An 18,030-nucleotide genomic window follows, 5' to 3' on the forward strand; every position below is an offset into this window, starting at 1 on the left:
GGAGGATTGGGATTTTATTCTAACAAGAACTGATAAACACTCTTTCCTCGATAGTTAGTCCTTGACTTACGACCATGATTGAGCCCAAAATATCTGTTAAGTCAGACATTTCTTAAGTGAGTTTTGCCCCATTTTACAACCTTTCCTGCCCCAATTGTTAAGCGAATCACTACAGTTGATTACCGTATTTTTTAGAGTATAAAACACACCTTTCCCCCCCCCCCCAAAAAAAGAGGGTGAAAATCTGGGTGCATCTTATACACTGAATACAGCATTTTTGGCCTACCCAGCTCCCTTTGCAAAAAATGGATATGCAGAGGTTTTGGGAGACTTGCAAAGTGCTCCTGGGGGCTGGGGAGGGCAGAAATGAGCAAAAAACGGCCCATTTTATCTACAAGCTCCAAAGCTCTGCATTTTTTGCAAAAAAATGAGGTGTGCAAAGAGTATGGGAGGCCTGCAGAGCACAAAAACGTTTTTAAAAAATTTACCTCTTCAAAATCATGGTGCGTCTTATACTCTGGTGCCTCTTATAGTCCAAAAAATACGGTAGTTAGTGACCCACTTGTTGAGTGAATCTAACTTCCCCTTTAACTTTGCTTGTCAGAGAGATGCAAAATGAGATCACATGACCTTGGAACACACAGTAATGGTCATAAATATGAATCGGTTGCCAAGCATCCAAATTTTGATCACATGATCATGGGGATGCTGCAAAGGTCATAACCATGAAAAACAGTCATGTCACTTTTTTCAGTGCTGTTGTAAGTTTGAACAGTCACTAACTGAACTGTTGTAAGTGGAGGACTACCTGTATTCAGATTCTGATATGGCACAGCACTTAAATAGGTTTTTTACAATAGCAGAGTTGGAAGGGACCTTGGAGGTCTTCTAATCCAACCCCCTGCCTAGGCAGGAAACCCTATACCGTTTCAGACAAATGGCTATCCAACATCTTCTTAAAGACTTCCAGTGTTGGGGCATTCACAACTTCTGGAGGCAAGCTGTTCCACTGATTAATTGTTCTAACTGTCAGGAAATTTCTCCTCAGTTCTAAGTTGCTTCTCTCCTTGATTAGTTTCCACCCATTGCTTCTTGTTCTGCCTTCAGGTGCCTTGGAGAATAGTTTGACTCCTCCTTCTTTGTGGCAACCCCTGAGATATTGGAACACGGCTATCATGTCTCCCCTAGTCCTTCTTTCTTTTAAACTAGACATACCCAGTTCCTGCAACCGTTCTTCATATGTTTTAGTCTCCAGTCCCCTAATCATCTTTGTTGCTCTTCTCTGAACTCTTTCTAGAGTCTCCACATCTTTTCCACAACGTGGCGACCAAAACTGAATGCAGTATTCCAAGTGTGGCCTTACCAAGGCATTATAAACTGGTATTAACACTTCACGTGATCTTGATTCTATCCCTCTATTTATGCAGCCTAGAACTGTGTTGGCTTTTTTGGCAGTTGCTGCACACTGCTGTGCAATCATATTTAAATGTCTGTCCACTAGGACTCCAAGATCCCTTTCACAGTTACTATTATTGAGCAAGGTACCACCTATACTGTACCTGTGCATTTCGTTTTTCTTGCCTAAATGTAAAACCTTACTCTTTTCACCATTGAATTTCATTTTATTAGATAGTGCCCAATGTTCAAGTTTGTCAAGATCCTTCTGTATCTTGAGCCTATCTTCTGGAGTGTTGGCTATTCCTGCCAGCTTGGTGTCATCTGCAAATTTGATGACTTCATAAGAGGGAGATAGGATTTCAGTGAAACTCTTTTACCGTGACCCGACAAATGCGCGCCCAACAAAAGCGCGCTGACGAAACCGTGTCGCAAAAAACGTGACATCATCAACGCGCCCACAACAGCGCACCAATAACAGTGCACCGACAGAAGCGCGATTTAAGTTAAGGTAAGGGTTAGGTTCAGGGTTACTTTTAGGGTTAGGTTTAGGGTTAGTTTTAGGTTTAGGGTTAGGTTTAGGATTAGGTTTAGGGTTAAGTTTCGAGTGTGCTTCTGTAGGCGTGCTGTTGTCGGTGCGCTTCTGCGCTCATTCGTCGGGGCGATTTAGAACTCACGGTTTTGTCGCCGCGGTTTCGTCGGGCGCGCTTTTGTCAAGCGCGCATTTGTCGGGGAACCCTCTTTTACATGCATCACTGTGTCTTCAAAGACTTTCAAAATATTTTTAAAGATGATCAGAGGAACTCAAACAGGTATTTTTTTCAAGGTGAGTTAGCCATGCACCTACCTGTATTATTCATTTAAAATGAGAAATCAAATGTTATTTACTGGACTAGTTTAGGCTGGCATAGGCTACTACTAATATTCATGTTACATAGAGCTCCTCCCCCACTCCCCGCTGCCTTCTGTACAAATAAAAGAGCTGCTAGGGAGTTTCCTACAGCACCAGTCAGAATCCAATCAGCTGAACAGTTCAACAAAAGTCACACAAACCACCTACAATTTGGGGGGGAAAAAATAACTAACAGAGTGAAAGGCAGGCTCATTAATTCCATCTCCTGCTGGCCATAAATAACCACACGCACTTCCCACTTCTGAGCATTATCTAACAACAGCAAAAAAGAAAAAAATATATAAAAAGGAATTGTGCCATTCAGCCAGTGTCTTTCTCTTCTCCTCAGTTAAGAAAGGCTTTAGTACCACGGATCTGTTTCAGCAGACCTCAATTATTTGCACCGCATTCCTTTCCCAGTTCCCCAGCCACACAAGAGCCAATTGCTGTAGTCACACGCAAGTCAGCTATGAGGAGAAGATGGGTGCAGAATAACCAGGGGCTGCAATTCTCTAGTAAAAGAATTTTAAAAAAAGAAGAAAACAAAATAACTATTGTTTGGTGTGAATTCAAGACAGGAGAGCTATCTTTCAAGGGCCCACTCAATTCACCTGTGACAATGCCCCAGCAATGCCCTTTCACCTTTGCCCTGCTGACGTGAAGAGTTGGGGATTGTGAATTCTAGCATTTCTGCTACTGAAAAAATGTGGGATCCATTCAGGGCCAGATCAAGGCGTTTTACTGCATGAGCTGAAAGACACGATAGTGCCTCCTTTTCCATTCAATTGTCCATCTGGTTAACTCTTCCATCATGCCAAATGCCAACAACTGGTTTATGGAACCTTTCAACACACACGCAACTGTGTTCTCCAAGAGAAAGGAATGTCTGGGCCATGATGTAATGGTATGTGGGAATGACCTTGGGAGACGGGGTGAGGGGGGGAGCCACAGCCAGGGTAATGGTTGGATAGGGGACAACTTAACCCACAGCAGGAATGTGGGCATAGCAAACATCTCAAAAGGGAACCTCTCTAGCAGTGGTGGGATTAAATTTTTTTTTACTACCGATTTTGTGGGCATGGCTTGGTGGGCGTGGCTTGGTAGGTATGGCAGGGGAAGGATACTATAAAATCTCCATTCCCTCCCAATCAGCTGGGACTTGGGAGGCAAAGAATAGATGGGGCGCGGCCAGTCAGAGGTAGTATTTGCTGGTTCTCTGAACTACTCAAAATTTCCGCTCTCTAGTACTGGTCAGCACTTGCTGATTACCATCTCTGCTCCCTAGTTTCTTGGTTTGTAAAGGTAACTGGAAGAAATGCACCTTCTAACTTGCAAGATTTTATTAATAAAATAGAACTAGTTCATCTGGGCATGCTTCCTGTCCAGTCTATCTCACAACCCTGGATTTCAAAAATCCAGAAGACTATTAGACCCCAAAGTTAGTGTTTTATATATCTTCTCTTTCCTGCCACCCTAGAGGTCCTCTCAGTTTTTGCAGACAAAACCATGTTACCTCTAAGAATGGACAGTCAATAGGCATGTAGTGATTGGAGTGCTTCTGCCTGATTCACCGACAAATGCACGCACATCAAAAGCACGCCGACAAAACCGCAGCAAGAAAACAGTGAGGTCGAAATCGCACACACAGAAGCGCGCCGATAAATGCGTGCTGATGAAAGCGTGCCATCAACAAACAATGCGAAAACAAGGTAATAACCCTAACCCTAACCCTAACCCTAACCCTAACCCTTACCTTAACCCTAATCACACTTTTGTGGGCACGGTTTTGTCGGCGCTCTTTTGTGGAAGCGCTTTCAATCTCGCTGTTTTCTCGCCGCGGTTTTGTCAGCGCGCTTTTGACGTGCACGCATTTGACGGGTCACGCTTCTGCCGTAGCGCTTCTGCCTTCTATTTAAGGAATGATCTGGTTCTGCTTGCATTCACAGTTCTGTTGAAAAACAGCAGCATACCAGAAATTTTTGTGGAAAAAAATATTTCCACAAAAGAAAACGGAAACGTTAAAAGTTTCCAGTAGCTTCAATGCATCTGTGAAAACAAACTTCTCAGAACCTCCTAACTCATGGGAAAAAATGGGCAAAAAACCCTGTTTCGTTGCTTTGACTTCAATCCACCTTCATCCATTAAAGAAAACAAATGAAAAGGAGTGGGAGTAGAATCATTCCTGGCCCAGGAGAAGGTTTCTCCCCATCAAAATGTCACTAAAGACTGACCGGAAATCTGGATGCAAAATTACTGAAGCAAGTTTCAAAGCATCCTACCTTTAATTATGATTGTGTTATATTTGTCCTGAACAACTCATAGCCAAGGTGTGACTAAAACAATTTCTCTCTGTGTTCCCCACTTAAAGGTAAAGGCAAAGATTCCCCTTGCACATATGTGCTAGCTGTTCCCGACTCTAGGGGGCAGTGCTTATTTCCGTTTCAAAGCCGAAGAGCCAGCACTGTCTGAAGACGTCTCTGTGGTCATGTGGCCAGCATGATTAAATGCCGAAGGTGCACGGAACACTGTTACCTTCCCACCAAAGGTGGTTCCTATTTTTCTACTTACATTTTTACCTGCTTTCGAACTGTTAGGTTGGCAGAAGCTGGGACAAGTTACACGGCACTACAAATTCGTTACACAGCGCTAGGAATTCGAACCACCGAACTGACGACCTTTCTGATCGACAAGCTTAGCATCTTAGCCACCGCGTCCCATGTTCCTCACTTAAAGCAGGTGGTATCCAATGAATTAGACTGCTGCCTAATTTTGTTTTCTATTACAGTATTATTCTTTTTTTTCCCCTTTAGTATATTTTATTTTCATTTTCATACACTCACATGTATACACCATACAGTATTAAACAGTAATTGCATCAATTCCTCTTGTCGACAATGCCCCAGAAAATAAAAGCCCAATATACCTCTTCCATTCTCCATACACCTCTTTCTTCCACCACCCTCCAACTTTCTAGCTTCCCTCCATCATCCCCCTCTACCCTACTTCCCCTCGCCCTCTACCATTCCTCTCTCCAGATCCGCTCCCTCCCATCCTCTCTCCCGCCCCCTCTACCCATCTTTCTTCTATCCCACTCCTCCTCCCCTTGGTGTATTTCCACTATATGTCAATGTACTTAACTTATCCTATTTTTAAAGAGAAAAATTAGAGAAAAACAGTACACATGTGAAGCCACATTGCATTGAGATCTAACACATCGTGTCTAGCCTAATGTATATCCCTCCTCCACTCCACCCCTCCACCCTCCTCCTTCCTCCTTCCCCCGACTTCCCAGAACCCGTATTCTGGGATACAGTATTATTCTTTAAGTTCTATTTATTAGCAAAAGCATTGTTGGACACAAACAGTGGGAAAAAGCTGTAAGTATTTGAACCCACATAACACAGAAGCTTCCCATTTTTCAGAAGCTCATCAACTCACTTGCTCAATTCGCACTACGGCATTAATTAGGTGGTAGACTACAGTATCGGAAAGGCCTGCATCTTCAAGCAGAAACTTGGTTAGATTCTCTCCGTTTTTTAAGATATCCTGGATTCGTATTCCTCTTCCTAAGTGAAAAAAATAGTAAGAAAGCTGTGAAGTGTTGATGCAGCAAAAATGTATTCTTAAGCGAACCACAACGTCACACAAATTCACTTGCTCCTCATCCCATTCCTACCTTTATGGAAGATGAGGTTAATGTTACTGGGCTATCTTAACAGGATTGTGAATTGTCTGAGGAATATGAAACTGTGCATGAGAAAATATTTCAACTCTACTTTAAAAAACACTCCATAAATACAAAAAAGTGATTCAACCTACACCAGGATTACATGCATAACTGTTGTGGCCCAGCAGGAGCCGTGGGAGCTGCCACCAGACTCCGACAGCGAGGGGCCCTATGAGTCAGCTCTGGAGGATGTGGAGGACCCTGGACAGGGCTCCGACTCCGAGCAGGGGGCAGAGAGGCTGGTTGGCCACCAGGAGCCACCTGAGCCTTGGAGCCGTGGGGAGGAGACAAGGGAGTGTGATCCTGACATCATGCATTGGAGCAGTGGGGAGGAGACAAGGGAGTTGGTCCTGAATGCCCGCCAACGGAGGGCTAATAGGCGTAAAGAACAGTTACGCAGTTACAGGAGATAATTGAACTCAGCTGGTGGTAATTAGGCTCCTCTCAAGACTATAAAAGGAATTACTTTCCACATGCTCATCGCAGGAATCAATGTATTTACTAGAGCTGGAGAACTCTCATGGCTAGCTTGGCAGGCTGGATTGCTGCCAAGGTCAGTCTGTGCTGGATTGCTGCCAAGGCCTGGACTGTGCTGGATTGCTGCCAAGGTCTAGTCTGTGTGTTAATAAATCCTTGAAGTATCTTTGTCTCAGCATGCTTTGGTGTAGGACGAGGGGGGTCAGAACACATAACTATGAGAAATCACAGCTCTATGTTGTTTAGCTGGTATTGACCTTCATATGCACTGAGTTCTTTCCAAGAACCTAGGATGTCCTAATGTATTGGTGTGCATATGTGTCAATCCAAGCTGTGGGGCCTTTTGTGATTTACAGATGGAAAATTTGTCAATGTGCAGATTTTCTAAGTGACCAGAAAGCTCATCAAATGGGGCAATGTTCATTTAACAAACATCTCGCTTAGCAACCATAATTTGGGGGGGATCAATTAGGGTCGTAAGTTGAAGACTATTTGCAAAGGCACATTCCAGAGGTTTGGGAAAGACTCTTCAAAAAAAAGAATTGCCTTCATTTAACAGCAAGCGGCATGGAAGGCTTCAAGAACAATATCTGAATGCAAAATGACAGTTGTATTGCCCATTACACAAGAGGCTTGGCATTTGGAACACACTTATTTATTTTTCTGCACACTGAAAAGAGTTGGCACACTCAAAAGACGCAGACCCTGAGATTTCAAAGGATAACCCAAAAGTTTGAAAGGCCTGGTGCTGTGAACTTCAAAGCTCAAGTGTTTTGTTGTTCCTGGTTACTGGGCTAGTATGGTTGGGTTTCAGCCACTTAAGAATAAATAGTTTTGGAATCTCTTTCTCCAGTTTATTTGCCCAGAGAAAGTTGCAGTCACTTTAGATCTTGCCTTGTAGGGAGCCCTGAATCCTTCCAATTAGTTTCTCATGACCAAAGCTGGATTAATCATTATGCTAAATAAAGTAGATCTCTCATTAATCAACTGGAAGCACATGCTGTGGCTTGATTATTTGAAGTTTCCCTATGTTTGTTCTTTTGAATAACTTAAGCACAATTTAAAACACTGCACTGCTTAACCACGGGGGGAAAAAGAAATGTCCTTAAACTCACATAGAAAGTGATGAAGATACGAATCCTTTGGTTTTCATCATTTACCAGGAGCCATGGTGAATGATTGCTATCATAAATTAAATATTATGGACCAAGCAATTCTTATTCCTATATTCCAGTATTTCCCCATGATTAAAGTTGACATTATGGAAAGTGCCGCTTAATTCTGAGACCACGCCAGGGGTGGGTTTCAACCGGTTCGCGGTGGTCCCCGCAAACCGGTTGGTCGGCGAACCCGGAAGTAAGTAACTTCCGGGAACGGCGAAGGGCGCACCAGCCCGCCCGCACTCCTTACCCGGTTTTGACGAATTCCGCGCTTCCACGCATGCGCAGGACGCATACAGCGCCTGCGCGATCCTCCAGGAGCAGCTGGAGCATCGCACAGATGCTAGTATGCATGCGTGCACTGCGCGCGTGCACGAGGACGCTGCCGGCCCCGTTCCAACCGAACCGGTTGGAACGAGGCGAGAAACCCACCCCTGGACCACGCCCTGTTCTTTAGCTTTTGATTCTCTTTACCTCTTAACCTAGATGAGACCGTGATTGTAGGCAGGCAGCCTCACAGAAGGGGAAGTTTGGTTTTAAACAGGCCAAATTTAATTCTATCCCCATGTATTTTTAGAAATCTTAGAGAAACCATGGGTTCTTTGTATGTTGGAGATATTCAAAGTACCGTATTTTCTTTTTTTCCCCCTTTTGATATGGATCCATTTGTTTTGTTGCCAGCAATCAACATACCCTGTTATGATTTTAATTCTCAAGGGAGTTTTCTCTCCTGTTTAATGTAAACCTCTGGTATTTGGGAGGAGGGAAATACAAAAAAGAAAACAGAATCCACAGTTACCTGCAATCTTTTCAGGGTTGGTCCTCATTGTTTCCATAAACTGGGTCATGGTTCGTAGCTCTTCCCAGAATCTACCCAAGTCTCTTTCCCTGATTTCAAGCAATACCTCTTGAGCATCTTGATATACTCTTGCTAAACTGAAATGGACAATAGTAGAGAAGTAAAAGTTGCTTAAGGCTATTCCTCCTGGCTATCTTGTAGAAATCAGCCATTCTCAGTCTGCAGAGCACTGGGAGAATAAGACTAAGTTTCTTTTCCATCTTTGCTTTTTGGAACTCATTGATCATTCCTATTTATTTATTTATATTTCATATCCCTAAGCCACCCATCCCTTAGTCAGTTTGTTCTCTGTTTATAAATGGTGGCTTGTCCTATCCAATGTTGGCCTAGGACCTGGGTACCTACGAGACCGTCTCCTGCCACATACCTCCCTTAGATTGGATTGGATTGGATTTATTTCATTTATATGCCGCCCTTTTCCCCGAAGGGGACTCAGGGCGGCTCACAATTCAGTCAGGGAAAGGGGTACAGACAGGAGATAAAAAGACGAACATAACAGTACACAATTTAAAACACACAACAACCATACCATTCGAGGAGGGGGGCAGAAGCTCTTTAGCCCCAGGCCTGTCGGAATAGCCAGGTTTTAAGGGCTTTGCGGAAGGCCTGGAGGGTGGTGAGGGTTCGAATCTCCACGGGGAGTTCGTTCCAGAGGGTCGGAGCAGCCACAGATAAGGCTCTCCTCCGGGTAGTTGCCAGTCGGCATTGGCCGGCGGATGGAATTCGGAGGAGGCCTAATCTTAGACCAATAAGATCACACAGGATGGGCCTTATCCGGGTGCCTTCAGCGGGACAATGCCGGCTGGCGGCACCTAGGAGTAGGGCCTTCTCTGTTGCCGTTCCGGCCATATGGAATGAGCTGCCCCCAGAGATCCGGGCCCTCCCCACTCTCATGGCCTTTCACAAAGCCATTAAAACCTGGCTTTTCCGGCAAGCCTTCTGATTGGTGTTTGTTGCGTTCCTTTTTTAACTTCGTGTGTCCTATTGTTTTTAAGTTCCTTTAATTTCTTTTTATGTCTGTAAGCCGCCCGGAGTCCTCCGGGATTGGGCGGCATAGAAACCTAATCAATTCAATTCAATGTTGTTGGGAGTATTCTTAGTGGCTAAATTATTGTTTGGTGCATTTCTTAATAAGAATGAAAGAGAGATGAAGAGAAGGTTAGCGGGAAGCAAGTCGATAGAATCATTTCATTACAAATGGTTTAAAAAAAAACAACCCCAAAATTAACACATTATTTCAAAGTTTGGAAATTAACGAACAAAGAAATAATATTGGGATATTATATATTTAAATAGTATTTAGATGAAGGGCAGATCTGACATGGATGTCAGACTGATATCTGGAAAAGGAAGAATTAAAACTAAAATGCACGTAAGGCCTATCTTTGCTTTTATTCACTGACTTGTGTGGATCACAAAACTGGGTTATAGGCTTGGATTGTTATGATTTTGTGCAGTTTGGAGAACCGCTAAAATCAACCACCAGCTAACCCCACCCACCCCATGTTGAATGCTGCTTCTCTGTACTGCAGGCTACTTCAGCTGACTGCAGTTCTGCAGTTCGGCTGTTCAAATCTCACCGGCTCAGGGTTGACTCAGCCTTCCATCCTTCCCAGGTGGGTAAAATGAGGACCCGGATTGTTGTTGGGGGCAATATGCTGACTCTGTAAACCGCTTAGAAAGGACTGAAAGCCCTATGAAGCGGTATATAAGTCTAAGTGCTATTGCTATTGCTACTGCACATTTTCCAGATGGGACTAAGAGGAAAGCAGCAGCTCACAGCTGCTAAATTGCAGAAGAGATACTCTCTTTCCCAGCAAGAGCAGCAGAGGAGAGAAGCAGTCGCTGCCCCAGAGAGCAGAGATGGAGCGGAGCAGGCCCCAAAAGGCTGGTCAGTTGTCCCTTGCCATGTGGTGGAAGCCGTGCATGAGCAGTAGCCATGTGCACATGTGTTGTGGCCCAGCAGGAACCGTTGGAGCTGCCACCAGACTCTGACAGCAAGGGACCCTATGAGTCGGCTTTGGAGGATGTGGAGGACCCTGGACAGGGTTCCGACTCCGAGCAGGGTGCAGGGAGGCTGGTTGGCCATCAGGAGGCACCTGAGCCTTGGACCAGTGGGGAGGAGACAAGGAAGAGTGAGCCGGACGCCAGCAGTGAGTTGTTCCTGGATGCACGCCATCGAAGAGCTAATAGGCGTCAGGAACAGTTGCACAGTTACAGGAGGTAATTGCACTCAGCTGGTGGTCATTAGGCTCCTCTCCAGACTATAAAAAGACTGCTTGTGCACACGCTCCTCTTGCAGAAGTCAACGCAGGAATTAATGTCGGAGAACATTATTGTGAGCTTGGTAGGCTGGATTGCTGCCAAGCCTTATCTGTGCTGGATTGCTGCCCAAGCTTGTCTGTGCCGGTTTGCTGCCAAGGACCTGTCTGTCTGTTAATTAAATGCCGTAACTTATCTTTGGCTTGGAGTCTGTGTTGATGTGGGACGAGGGGGGTCAGAACAACATGCATGCGTCGAAGCTGCGCATGAGCGCATGCATGTGCGCTCACATTTTCAATGAACCGGTTGTTAAATGGTCTGAATCTTACCACTGATTATAGGGTACATAATATTTAAAATATCAAAGTCTGCCACATGTGAATCTTTTCTCTTCCTACCTAAAAGACAAGGAGATCCTTTAGTTACTTACATGGAATTATTATAGTTGGAGACGACACCTGGAGATTCTCCTCGGGTGGGGCTTTTGAAACATGGATTGTTCATGTTACAAAAGATGCCCTGTAACCATGGCAGAGTTCCTGCAGAAGGCATTGCTTTATTTGGAAAGTGACCTTCATATAAGAAACAAACACATGGCATGAAACATTAGCATTGATAATCAAATCAGAACAGTATCCTATCATCGTTATTTATTTTTATTGGATTTACATGCAGAGCCCAAAAGGATGCATGTGGTGCTTCCTCCAATTTTTCCTCATAACAATAAATAGGTGAATTAGATTGGACTGAGAGATAGTAACTGCCCCAAAGGTATCCCATGAGGGTGGACTAGAACCCATATGTCCCTTATATTGGATCTCAATTATTTTGTTTTAATCATTTTATCACCATCACAAGCCTGCGAGGAAGGCGGGGTGTTTAACTGCAACAGAATAATAGTTGTCTAATGTCTTTCCAACCATTCCTTGGTACCTGCTGCTTTTTCAGCTAAAAGATTTTTTTTTCCTTCAGTGTGCATTGGAAACACAAGGGCATGCCTATACATGTATTAGGGGACTGGCTGTGGGTGGGATGATTCCTGGCGTGACCCGTCAAAACCGCGCTCGACTAAACCGCGCCCGATTAAACCGCGTCGCTGACGTCATCAACAGGGCGACAACAGCCAGCGCGGAGAAAGAAGGGCGCTTTAAATAGCGCTTTGAAAGCAAGCCGATTCAACTTAAGGTAAGGGTTAGGTTTAGGGTTAGCTTTAGGGTTAGGTTTAGGGTTAGGTTAAGGGTTAGGTTAAGGGTTAGGGTTAGGTTTAGAGTTAGGTTAAGGGTTAGGATTAGGTTTAGGTTTAGGGTTAGGTTAAGGGTTAGGATTAGGTTTAAGATTAGGTTAAGGGTTAGGTTTAGGGTTAGGTTTAGGATTAGGTTTAGGTTTAGGGGGGTTAGGTTTAGGTTTAGGGGTTAATTTTAGGTTTAGGGTTTACAGCGTGCTTCTGTCTCCGCGCTGTTGTCGCTGTGTTGATGACGTCAGTGACGCAGTTTAGTCGGGCGCGGTTTAGTCGAGCGCGGTTTTGTGGTGGAACCATTCCTGGGGTTTCCGTAACCTAGAGCAGCTGGAAGAGGGGCATTTCTGGAGCAAGATAGTTTTTGCACTCCTCTGTTTATCTGCTGAAGAAAGAGCAGAGATTGAGACTTCTACTTTTCTCTATCTTTTTCTCTGCATTGTGAGGAAAACGGAAGTTAAGATAAGCTTCAAATGGACTTGGGAAGAAGTGAGGAGTGAACCATGGCATGGCCAGGTTAAGACTGGAAGTAAAGTATGACCTAAATTGGGAGTATCATTATGTTCGCATCTTCATGAATCCCCCAAGCTGCAACAAATCAAGCAGGGAAATGCTTTCTGGATGATGTAATCTCCTATTCTTTTTCCATCTGGAGAGTCGAAGGCTGGTCAACCCTTGATTTCCCTTCCCCCTCAAATTTAAATTTGAGATTGAGAATAGCAGAGGCATTGATCTCCTGCTTCCTTCTTAACTGACACCACCAGATTCCGTTCAGCCAGTAGAAACCTAAATCCTCTGGATACCCGGTTACTTTTGATTTGATTTAAATTCCACCAAGAAGGAGCCTATCCTTCCTTAAAAAAAAAAAAAGAGAATATAAATAACACTCTTACATTCATGTTTCTGGTAGATCGGAGTAACTTTCCTCAGCCATACCAAGACAAGAAATAAAGAAACCGGCCATAGAAGTTCAACCAGCAGACGAAGCTGGAAAGGAAAATAAAACGACAACAATTAGATGCATCAATTCCATTGAGAAATGGTATTCATTCCGTCTGACTTAGGTTTAGATCAGTGTTTCTCAACCTTGGCAACTTGAAGATGTCCGGACTTCAACTCCCAGAATTCCCCAGCCAGCATTCGCTAAGAATAATAATAATAATAATAATAATAATAATAATAATAATAATAATAACTCCGCCGTTGCCGGTCCCAAGCCCGGATGAGAAAGGAGGAAGGTTGGGATCAGGTTGGCATCTGGTCCCGTAAAAAACCCCCTGCCAACCCATACAATATGGTGGAAAAAACGAATAAGAATTCCATACCGCATCGGTCGTCGCGCGGGTTAACAAGGGCCGCGGCGGATGTTGGGGTCCCTGGACATCCGTCGACAAGTGGGCTACAAGTGGACCAGCCAACAAAACGACAAAAATATAGTGCAGATGAAAACCGTGCCATAATGGCCTGTTACTACAACTCAGAGCCAGAAAAAAGAGGATATTTAAAGCGAATGTATGAATTATGGAAACAACAATATCCAGATTCAAATGTTAGTGAACAACGACTAGCAGATCAAAGGCGATTTATTATACGGAATAAAGTGTTTAGTGAAGTTGAACATGAGGAAATTCAGGCAAATTGCAAAACCCAAAAAACAATATCACAAGCGGAAATAACTGATATTCAAGACACAACTAAAGACACTATAGTAGAACTCCCAGAAGAAGCTCTCGGGGAGGAAATAACATCACCACCACTAGAACCAGTTATCACTGAACCAACTGATGAACTAACTCAAAAACAAAAAGAATTGAAAGATAAGATCATGGAGCATTTTCTGCTTAATGAGGAAAGGCAACGTTTACCATCACTAAAAACTGTGCCTAAGAAAATTTTGGCCCCTATCATGAAAATGGTTAATGCAGTGTTTTCAACAATTGAACCGGGATCCATCTTGGAAACAAACCAGTTAATGTACAGCGCAGCTGTAATAGTTACTAATGAACTAGGCATTAAAATTAAAATACCTAGTCACACAACAGAAAAAGCATCAAAGCCAAAGTGGAAAATCCGTCTAGAACAAAAAATCAAAAAATTAAGGGCAGATGCTAGTAACTTAAAGAACATGCATGAGCAACGGCTTAAAAACAACAAAATCATAGATCGGCTAATCAGAAGATATAGATTGGATACAAGAAACATCAATGAAGCTGTAGAGATTGTAAAACAGCAGATAACAGCAACAGCTAGAAAAATTGAAAGATATGAGGCACGAATCATCCAATATAAACAAAATCAGCAATTTCGATCAGACCAACGGCGTTTTTATCAAAGTCTTAATGTGAATGGTGACACCAAAAGTGAAAAACCAGAAAAGCAGGCCACAGTTGAATTCTGGAAAGAATTGTGGGAAAATGCAAAGGACTACAACAAGGAAGCAAAGTGGATACATGACTTTGAGAAAAGCATTGGCAACAAACAAATGCAAGTATTAGAAATAACAACTGAGATGATCAAAAATCGAGTTAAAAAGGTAAAGAATTGGACATCACCTGGAAAGGACCAATTACATGGTTTCTGGCTCAAATATCTGACCAGTTTACATGCAATATTGGCCAGGCAACTGAATGAAATTTTACAAAAGGGCCAAATTGATGAATGGTTGACAACTGGAAAAACATACTTGATTCAGAAAGATCCAACTAAAGGAACAACACCTGAAAACTATAGACCAATAACATGCTTACCAACAACCTTCAAATTACTCACAGGCATTATTGCAGATAACATGATGGATTATTTGGAAACAAACAACATCTTGCCAGTAGAGCAAAAAGGCAACAAAAGAAGGAGCAGGGGCACAAAAGATCAGCTTCTAATTGATAAAATGATATTAGAAAATTGTAAGAACAGAAAAACGAACTTGAATATGGTCTGGATTGATTACAAAAGGCATTTGACTCACTGCCACATAGTTGGATCATAAAATGCTTAGAAACAACTGGCATTAGCAAAAATATTACATCCTTTACTGAAAAGGCAATGAAACAATGGAGAACTGAGTTGGCAGTAGGGAATGAGAGCTACGGAATGGTTAATATCAAGCGAGGAATTTTCCAGGGTGATTCACTTTCACCTCTTCTCTTCATCATCGCAATGATCCCACTATCAGTAATCTTAAAAAAATGAAATTAGGCTACCAAACAGCCAAAAAAGCTGAAAAAATTTCGCATTTACTATATATGGATGATTTGAAACTCTATGGAAAGTCAGAAATAGAAATCCAATCATTGACAAATACAGTCCGAGTATTCAGCACCGATATTTCAATGCAGTTTGGCATGGAAAAATGCGCCACTGTAACCATAAAAAGGGGCAAAATCACTGCATCTGAGGGAATTGAAATGCCCAATGGCCAACTAATTAAATGCAAAGAAAATGAAGCCTACAAATACTTAGGCATTCTGCAGTTGGATAACATCAAGCATGGAGAAGTAAAAACTATTGTCAGGCGAGAGTACACCAACAGAGTTAGGAAAATTTTGAAATCTAAATTGAATGGTGGAAATACAATCAAGGCCATAAATACCTGGGCAATACCAGTTATAAGATACACAGCTGGCATAGTTAACTGGACACAAGCTGATTTGGACCTTTTGGACCGAAAAACCAGGAAACTAATGACAATGCACTACAGTTTACATCCACGTGGTGATACTGATAGACTATATCTGCCCCGAAAATCAGGTGGCAGAGGATTATTACAAGTGAAGCAAACAGTTGAAGAAGAAAAACATGCACTGGCTGATTATTTAAAAGACACCCAAGAACATCTATTAATCGAAGTAAAGAACAAAAATCTACTGAAGGCCCAACAGACAAAACAAGAATACAGAAAAGATGTGATAAAATCAAGAATGGAGAGTTGGCAGAACAAAGCACTGCATGGTCAATTTCTGGAAAAAATAAAAGATAAAGTGGACAGTGAACAAACTTGGTTATGGTTAAAAACAGGTACATTAAAGAAAGAAACAGAGTCACTAATCCTGGCTGCGCAAGAACAAGCTATCCGCACAAATGCCATTAAGGCCAAAATCGAAAAATCCTCTGATGATGCCAATTGCAGACTTTGCAAAGAAGCTGATGAAACTGTTGATCACATACTCAGCTGCTGTAAAAAAATCGCGCAGACTGATTATAAATTGCGGCACAATTCAGTAGCACAAATGATCCATTGGAATTTGTGCAAAAATTATAATATTAAAACAGCAACAAACTGGTGACTTTTTCAGGCTGATGTTCCCACCAGTTTGTTGCTGTTTTAATATTATAATTTTTGCACAAATTCCAATGGATCATTTGTGCTACTGAATTGTGCCGCAATTTATAATCAGTCTGCGCGATTTTTTTACAGCAGCTGAGTATGTGATCAACAGTTTCATCAGCTTCTTTGCAAAGTCTGCATTTGGCATCATCAGAGGATTTTTCGATTTTGGCCTTAATGGCATTTGTGCGGATAGCTTGTTCTTGCGCAGCCAGGATTAGTGACTCTGTTTCTTTCTTTAATTTGCCTGTTTTTAACCATAACCAAGTTTGTTCACTGTCCACTTTATCTTTTATTTTTTCCAGAAATTGACCATGCAGTGCTTTGTTCTGCCAACTCTCCATTCTTGATTTTATCACATCTTTTCTGTATTCTTGTTTTGTCTGTTGGGCCTTCAGTAGATTTTTGTTCTTTACTTCGATTAATAGATGTTCTTGGGTGTCTTTTAAATAATCAGCCAGTGCATGTTTTTCTTCTTCAACTGTTTGCTTCACTTGTAATAATCCTCTGCCACCTGATTTTCGGGGCAGATATAGTCTATCAGTATCACCACGTGGATGTAAACTGTAGTGCATTGTCATTAGTTTCCTGGTTTTTCGGTCCAAAAGGTCCAAATCAGCTTGTGTCCAGTTAACTATGCCAGCTGTGTATCTTATAACTGGTATTGCCCAGGTATTTATGGCCTTGATTGTATTTCCACCATTCAATTTAGATTTCAAAATTTTCCTAACTCTGTTGGTGTACTCTCGCCTGACAATAGTTTTTACTTCTCCATGCTTGATGTTATCCAACTGCAGAATGCCTAAGTATTTGTAGGCTTCATTTTCTTTGCATTTAATTAGTTGGCCATTGGGCATTTCAATTCCCTCAGATGCAGTGATTTTGCCCCTTTTTATGGATACAGTGGCGCATTTTTCAATGCCAAACTGCATTGAAATATCGGTGCTGAATACTCGGACTGTATTTGTCAATGATTGGATTTCTATTTCTGACTTTCCATAGAGTTTCAAATCATCCATATATAGTAAATGCGAAATTTTTTCAGCTTTTTTGGCTGTTTGGTAGCCTAATTTCATTTTTTTTAAGATTACTGATAGTGGGATCATTGCGATGATGAAGAGAAGAGGTGAAAGTGAATCACCCTGGAAAATTCCTCACTTGATATTAACCATTCCGTAGCTCTCATTCCCTACTGCCAACTCAGTTCTCCATTGTTTCATTGCCTTTTCAGTAAAGGATGTAATATTTTTGCTAATGCCAGTTGTTTCTAAGCATTTTATGATCCAACTATGTGGCAGTGAGTCAAATGCCTTTTTGTAATCAATCCAGACCATATTCAAGTTCGTTTTTCTGTTCTTACAATTTTCTAATATCATTTTATCAATTAGAAGCTGATCTTTTGTGCCCCTGCTCCTTCTTTTGTTGCCTTTTTGCTCTACTGGCAAGATGTTGTTTGTTTCCAAATAATCCATCATGTTATCTGCAATAATGCCTGTGAGTAATTTGAAGGTTGTTGGTAAGCATGTTATTGGTCTATAGTTTTCAGGTGTTGTTCCTTTAGTTGGATCTTTCTGAATCAAGTATGTTTTTCCAGTTGTCAACCATTCATCAATTTGGCCCTTTTGTAAAATTTCATTCAGTTGCCTGGCCAATATTGCATATAAACTGGTCAGATATTTGAGCCAGAAACCATGTAATTG

General features: G+C 42.3%; 1 protein-coding gene across 1 annotated transcript in view; it reads right to left on the minus strand.

The window, feature by feature from the left end:
• The window catches only part of ABCA4 (ATP binding cassette subfamily A member 4), a 159,367-nt gene that overhangs the window by 137,396 nt on the left and 3,941 nt on the right, over positions 1 to 18,030 (minus strand). Inside the window, exons 3-6 of the mRNA XM_032217704.1 lie at positions 12,900 to 12,993; positions 11,203 to 11,344; positions 8,451 to 8,587; positions 5,726 to 5,853 (exon numbers count right to left, since the gene is read on the minus strand). Of these exons, the coding sequence (XP_032073595.1) occupies positions 5,726 to 5,853; positions 8,451 to 8,587; positions 11,203 to 11,344; positions 12,900 to 12,993 (501 nt within the window). The remainder of the gene's footprint in view (positions 1 to 5,725; positions 5,854 to 8,450; positions 8,588 to 11,202; positions 11,345 to 12,899; positions 12,994 to 18,030) is intronic.

This window comes from Thamnophis elegans, chromosome 5, assembly GCF_009769535.1.
Source record: "Thamnophis elegans isolate rThaEle1 chromosome 5, rThaEle1.pri, whole genome shotgun sequence".
NCBI lineage: Eukaryota > Metazoa > Chordata > Lepidosauria > Squamata > Colubridae > Thamnophis > Thamnophis elegans.